Source organism: Ornithodoros turicata, unplaced genomic scaffold, assembly GCF_037126465.1.
Source record: "Ornithodoros turicata isolate Travis unplaced genomic scaffold, ASM3712646v1 ctg00000914.1, whole genome shotgun sequence".
NCBI classification, from domain to species: Eukaryota; Metazoa; Arthropoda; class Arachnida; order Ixodida; family Argasidae; genus Ornithodoros; species Ornithodoros turicata.
Window position 1 is genome coordinate 492,299 of NW_026999416.1, and position 7,284 is coordinate 499,582.

Below are 7,284 nucleotides of genomic sequence, written 5' to 3' on the forward strand. Positions count from 1 at the left end.
AGTGGTGCCGTCCAGGTACAGGCCAAACTTCTTGAGAGCGAAGATGATCGCCAAGCATTCCTTTTCCGTGACGGAGTAATTCCGTTCTGCAGGATTCAGTGTGCGACTTGCAAAAGCCACTGGACAGAGAATAGCGTCATGCTCCTGCAAGAGAACTGCGCCAACACCATAATTGCTAGCATCTGTTTGTACTACAAACGGTTTGTTCAGGTCAGGCAAGTATAGCCTGGCCGTATCAGCGATTGCGTGAGAAAGAGCCCGAAAGGATCGTTCTTGCTCCTCTCCCCACTGCCAGGGTGTATCGTTGCGCAACAACTGGTTAAGCGGCTGCGCTAACTCAGCGCAATAAGGAATGAATTGTCTGTAGAAACCAACCATACCCAAGAAACGCTGCAAGGCTTTTACGTTACCGGGAACTCCATGATCGCCTTTAGCTTGTCATTGCTAGGACTGATGGTTCCTCCGTCCACCATGAAGCCGAGAAGGCTGATCCTAGGCGATGCCAGCTGCACCTTGCGGGGGTTGATGGTTAGCCCCGCCAGCTTCATCCTTGCATGGACGACTGACAGGTGTTCCAAGTGTTCCTGAAAGTTTCTGGAAAACACTACGACATCATCCATGTACGCCATCGCGAAGTTATACTTCGCATCTCCCAATACAGTATCCATTAGCCGTTGGAAACTGGCGGGAGAGTTAGACACACCGAAAGGCATCCGTACAAACTCAAACGAACCCCTATGACAGGTAAAGGCTGTTTTCGGGACATCCTCCGGGGCAACTTGGATTTGCAGAAACCGTCTACTACAATCAAGCGTTGAAAACACTGTAGCGTTGCCCAGGGAATACATAATAGACTCGATGGACGGAAAGTTACTGAAGTAAGTAAGAAAGTACAGTTACTGCGTTAAGTCGACGGTAGTCGACGCATAACCTAGCCGTACCATCACGTTTCGGAGCCAGGACGACAGGAAACGCCCAAGGGCTCTGGGACGTTTGAACTGCACCGGTTTGGAGCATTTCATCAAGAGCAGCGTCTAACAAAGCACACTTATGCACACTCTATGGTCTCGGATTACAACGCCTGGGCCTAGCGTTACCCGTGTCTATGCCATGCTGTAACACAGACGACTTACCGGGTTTTTCCGTGAAGACACCGTCAAATTGCCGCAGTACTTGTTCAAGCTGACGGCGCTCCTCCTCGGCACCATGGAATGACCCCAAGACAGTCGGGAGTGGGGACGTTTCGACGGACGTTGCTGCAGCTTGCTTAGCTGAACTGCTGTCCTGTGGCACGGCGAAAGGAAAAAATCGTGACGTTCCGTGGTAGACGTATCCTCCATTGGGCAGGTCCAGCACAAATTTCTGCCGGATGATGAAGTCCCTGCCCAGGATAACGGGCACTGCCAGCCCAGGAAGGTGGACGAAGAGCTGCTTTCGTCGTCTCCCATCAAAGCGAAGCCAGAGCACAACTGCAGTTTGTGCTGGAATCACGTCATTGGAAGCAAGACGTAGAGTGATATCTGTGGATTGCAATTCCACATTCCGTGATGCGCAGTGCTCGTAAACACAATCGCCGATAAGGGAGACTGTAGCTCCCGTGTCGATAACGGCGATGTAATCTCTTACCTTAGATACCTTAGTTAACGTACCTTGGGATGGAGGCACTGCATGTACCTCTTTGTCCTCGGCTGATCCTTTCGGCTCCGAAGGCACCGAGGTGTCCGATGCCAGCGTCTCCTGCGAACGGGACCGCTGCAGTACAAGGCCTTTCCTTCCGCTCCGGAGGTCGTATCGGCCTGGCGGCGAATGGTGCATTGGCTCCGGGGCTCGGGCACCGAGTGGGAGCTCTGGAGCACTCAAAACAAATCAAACACGCTTGAAACAAAACGATAGCTGAAAAAAAATGACACCCCGGAAAAAGAACGCAAACAAACCGGCGAGTCCTGAATGAAAGAAAATAAAAAAAAAACGTACCAAACGAAAAATTAACAACGCGTGCTGCGTCTTCCCCGCTGTCGAACGGACGAACTGTGACCCCAAACGTTGGGCGCCAGTTGTGGAAACCCGTGTTTCCACAACCTCGGGGCGTCAGTCCGTCCGTTCCGTCGCCAAGGAAGACACAGCAAAGGAAAAGGTTCAAACAACAAACAAGGATTTATTCCATACTTTCGCACTTGCTTAATACAGACCAGCCCGCAACCGGCAATATCCAGGAAAAGCCCCCCTGCGTTGTCACGCCACTCGCTTTTATCCGCTTCCCACACATCACTCGCGCCCCCTGCTTGGGAGCGTGTGAGCCCCCGCAAGTCGCTATCAGTTCGCTGATAACGCTGCCTTTATCAAAGTTCATGGTCTGTGTCGTCTTGATCACGAGACCCAACACCTTACATCGATCGGCGATATCTACAGCGTCGGTGTCTTAGTGTAAATCGAACCTGGAGTGTTACTGAGAGTCAATCCAAGTGGGGAACGGATTGCCTCGTACCGTGCTATGGTATTCCTCTTCTACAGAAGATGGCGACACATGCCCTCTTTTTAAATGAATCATGGAAAACATTCAGTTTGTCTCAGTTTCCGACACGAACATCTACTTCACTAACTTACATCTTTGTCACTCATCAGCACGACTGTTACTTCTTAGTACCACATGTTTAAATATCAACGGCCATCTCGTATATACCTCCCCAACGTCAGCGACAACGAATGGAAACGGGGACGAAGAACGAAAAGCAAACAAGAGAGTGCATGGTAGGAAGCGCAGGGATGTGCTGGAGGGAGAGTGTAAACATATATATTTGTTGTTTAGACTACTTTTGCCCATTCCTGATGATGACGTGCATACGAACCGTCGTGTTTTCTGTCGTATAGGGTTAGTTAAGTTATATGATGCGAATATTGTATAAATATACAGTTTTGCTGACTCACTTTCTGCGCGGACACATACACAGTGTGGGGCGGCAGGAGACAGCGAACAATGGACAGTTGCAGACTGCACAAGATTGCACCGCATGCGCTCAGGAAGATATGAGTACAGGGAAAGCCGTACTGCAGGTCGCCCTCAATTCCTTTCACCTTGCTGGGACAGGTTTGCGTTATGCACCTATTCTTCTTAAGTATTGTAATGTTGCAGACAGAATTGCAAAATAAATCAATAAGCCAACCAAACAAGTGAGAGCAACAAGAGCCGGTGGTACAAACGTAGTCAATTTTCTCGCCAAAAAGTAGTTGAATGCAGCATACGTTGTGACAGCAGATAGGTCCACACTCATAACGAACAAGGATGTCCGAAGGACATGCATTGTTGTATAAACATCCAAGATTATTTCCTGGGTATGACAACGGATGTGCGTGGGGTATTGTTTGTGTTTGGTGCAGCGTTACCTCCAGGTGAACACGCGAAGCAAACTTGTAGAGCTTTCGGGCGATGCATGAACGCGCTCACACACTGTAAACACGGAAGGCTTCAGTGTTGAGACGCATTCCAAAAGTACGCGTATGCTGTGCAAACATGCGCGCGAGCTTCAGAACGCGTACCGCGAATAGTCCTGGAAGAACATGCACTTTGCTTCAGACGCTGTACCGTGCCCTTGAAGCCCGCGTAGAAACACAGCTGCAAAATGATGAAGCGATATAGGGGCTACTACGTAGCCGTAGTGCCCACCTGCGATAATGATCGCCTGCTTTATGATGAACTATCATTTCTGTCCATACATCTGAGTCGCCCGAGCGTGATTCATGTCTGAGTAGGCTGAAAACTTCAGGAAACACATGGTGCGCTAGTATACGTCTAACATTGGGATAAGTTGAGACTTTAGGGATACCGATTTAGCTGGGCACGAAAAGTGATGTACCTTCCGATGTCGTGGGCGTTCGAGTCCACGTCTTCAGGCAAACCAGGGGAATGCCCTGAGCATCGCTACATACGTCGACTCGTGCAAATCCGTACCAGATTTTTCTTGTATAATTGTGTTCGGAAGCTGAGGGTACCACAAAAGATAAAGTCATGTTATTTTTTTCGCGCAATTACAGTACACGTCATGAATTGACACTACTGTTTTTGCCCAATGTGTCAGATACAATGGCTTTTAGCGTGCGTAAACAGCACGGCTCAATTCCATTTTGATCTCAAATTAAAAATCGTGAAAGTTGCAACAAAATTTGGTATATTGATATTTGTCTGGGCTGTGCTCCTCCTATACACACCACGGAGGTATATGAGGTACGGACGTGTAGACCAAAACGTGTTCCATAAATTCATGCGAAATTTGTCTCCACCTTGCCGCCTATCGGCTATGCTCCATAAAAATGGGGTTTTTGCAATCCTGTTCCTCGGAAACGCCACCTCCGATTTCCGTCATAGTTTGTACATATTTGGTTTGTACGCATAATGGAAGTTCTGAAGCACGGCGCCGACGACATTAAAATGGGTATCACCCCTTTTGGTACCTTCAGTGTACATCTTTTAGAGAAAAAATCTGCAAAGGAAGTGAATCATTTGTTGCAGTAATTAATTGGTTTCGGTTTGCAAATTTTCGTCACGAATGGTCGCTCTGAAGGTCGCTTTTTCACTCACTTATCCACCAATGAATTGTTCCGTTTCGCGCTTCGCCCCTCACGGGCATCTACAAAAGTATGTGAACCGAAACCAATTAATCACTGCAACAAATGACCGGTGTCGTTGGCAGATTTTTCTCTAAAAGGTGTCCACTAAGGTTCCTTAAAGGGATGGAACCCATTTTAAGGCCGACGGCGCCCTGTTTTACAAGTTACGTTTTTTTCACAATCTCGCTTGCACTGTTATTTAAAGAATGAGCGCATTCCACTTATTCACACAGTGCATGGCCTGTTCATCGTACCTGACAGACACGTGAAAAAGGAAAGCTCTTAGATCGATGCACTTGTTCGAGAATTATTGAGCCCGGGGATTTAACTCAAACACCCGGTATACGCCAGCGGAGAATGTAGCCCATGCATTCACTGTGGGGTCATCGATAAGGTGACGCATAATCAGATATGTGTAATCTAAGTCACGTGTCTTCTTTCCACGAGTACACAATGCGGTTTTTAAAATGGTCAAGCACTCCTCCTCCATGTACGTCGTCAGCCGCGCTTCATCTGCAAACATGACCAGTGTGCAATGGAAGTGTGCAGTGTCTAATGGAAGCGCGTGTAATCTATTTTTTGTCGGAGCTGCAATATGCGATCGTGCGCCCCAGTGGCCTGCGACTGTACATTTGTGATTGTAGGCGGCGTTCTTCTGTCACTTTTAACATGCCTCTGGGGATTAACATTGTAGTTCTGAACCACCATATGGACATCTTGTTAGAATGCGCGTTTCCGCATGGGAACTGAATGAAAAATGTACGAGAGCTGCCGATGACACAACTCTCTTCTGAAAGTCGTCTACTCACGCCAGTGCTCTAGCGCGCGCAGAACCAGACGATTTCTGTAACCTATCTCGGATTGTCGCGGAGGGCGACATCGCCATTCTTATTGTTGCCAACACAGATCGCGACATGCTCAGCAGTCTTTATAATTTTAATTCGGCTACTTATAAACAGTGACGCGCTTTTTTAGGTCACCTCGTAGTACTCCATTTTCAAGGAAGGGCAATCGAATCATAGACCTGTTGATAGGGCCCAGAGGGCAAGAGGCTGTCCCGTTAAGCATGCATTTTGTACCTCTGTTCTAATGATCAAGCTAAAAGAGCAAAGTTCATTTGGGGGTCACACTTACGTTGCACGAAGCTCACTTTCGTCAATAAATGTGATAATAATACGTTCAACGATATACGTTATTACGATACGTAGTGTTGAGTGGGGCGATATTTTTTACCTTTTGCCTATTCTTCTAACTCGCTCATTATATTAAATTTGTTTGTTTCCTTTCATTGAATTTGATAAGCACATCTTCATTCTGTCCTCTTTTATAATGATGGCGCGCCTGAGCGTATTATCAGAGTATATCAATTTTTCGGACACGAAGTATCTGATTACATGGTGTTTTTTATCCGCCCAGCCTATGCCAACATACAGTGTGTCTTTTTCGGTGAAATTGTTCATAAGAAAACTAAGAGCTATAGACATCCCGTTCTCACTTCTATTACTATCACCTTGGGCCGGCGGATGTTCTTGGCCATCTGCTGCTCAAACGTCGAATGAAGAATTCCTTAAAACCGTTAATTAACTTATACAAGCTGTGAAGTTGTCCCTATGAGAACATCCATTCGTTTCGGTCACGTGATATCGTAGCCGTTATCGGAAGAAAAATACGTACGGTAGATCGACCGCAAAAATTCGTGAAGAAACACCTTTTCTTCTTTATTTTGTTCATTGCGCATCTTCTGGGACTCGCATTTCCTTCACCTTTAATGCGAGAGAGTGAAGGAGCAGAGTGGAGCCGCTTCATGTGTCGAAGATGAGCTTTAACTTGCAGAAACGCAACAAAAACACTTGTATCGAGTGACGCTATCTGAACTCCCCTTACCTTGGGTTTCGCTTTCTGTTTTCTTTTCATCTTTTTTTCCAGAACGCAAGAGGCGACAGTGTGCTCTTTCACGCAGTCACATTGGGCCAAATGTGAGGCAGCGTTCACACGGGGCAACTTTTTGCAGCATCTATGAGCAACTTTGGAGTTGCTGTCAGCCGGCAACCTCCAGCAACTCGAGTTGCTCAGAGTTGCTGCGAATCGCTCCCCGACCGAAAACTTGAGAAGTTGCTCGTGCACCGGCCAATCAGAGAGGGGAGCATAGCCACGTGACTCCCGATGGCGTTGTGGATTTCGTTCGTGGGTTCATGGGTTCAAATCCTGCAGGTGCAGCTGAGAAATAACTTTTTCTTTTTTTACGAACTTCACGGAAATATATCAGTTGCCACTTCTGGAAGGCAATCATGATCTATTGGGGCAATAACACTGACTGAAATTTTATAAACAGCAGCTAAAGAAAAGATTCCACCAGTTCGATTCGAAACTAACCTTGTCCGGTCGCCATAAGGTTGCTTGTGGGTGGAGCTACCGAGTTGCTGCGTGTGAACGTGGACTCGAAATTGCTCGAAAGACGTTGGTTTGAGTTGCTTCGAGTTGCTGGGAAAAGTTGCCCCGTGTGAACGCCGGCTGAAGACTCTGATGATGCTCAATGAATAAAGTTAATAAAAAAATGTTATCATTCACGAATTTTTTGTGGACAATTTACGGAACTCTTTTCTGGTCTGAAAACGGCTATGATATCAGGTGTCCGGAAGGAGCAGACGTTCTCGTACTACTTCATGGATTTTAAAACTTAAG

General features: G+C 47.0%; 1 protein-coding gene across 1 annotated transcript; it reads right to left on the reverse strand.

Moving 5' to 3' along the window:
* Positions 1-217: 217 nt before the first annotated feature.
* On the reverse strand, positions 218-2,125 carry LOC135375658 (uncharacterized). The gene is made up of 2 exons (XM_064608323.1): positions 1,650-2,125; positions 218-1,520 (listed from the first exon to the last, which is right to left on the reverse strand). Exons 1-2 carry the CDS (start codon positions 1,813-1,815, stop codon positions 1,060-1,062), a joined length of 627 nt encoding a protein of 208 aa, XP_064464393.1. The 5' UTR covers positions 1,816-2,125; the 3' UTR covers positions 218-1,059.
* Between the last annotated feature and the right edge of the window lie 5,159 nt (positions 2,126-7,284).

Bases quoted from the DNA above. Each gene is read 5' to 3' on its own strand.
- LOC135375658 (XM_064608323.1), bottom strand. From the start codon at position 1,815: ATGCACCATTCGCCGCCAGGCCGATACGACCTCCGGAGCGGAAGGAAA. The intron at 1,521-1,649 runs GTACGTTAACTA...TGCAATCCACAG, and splicing joins TGCAGTGCCTCCATCCCAAG to ATATCACTCTACGTCTTGCT.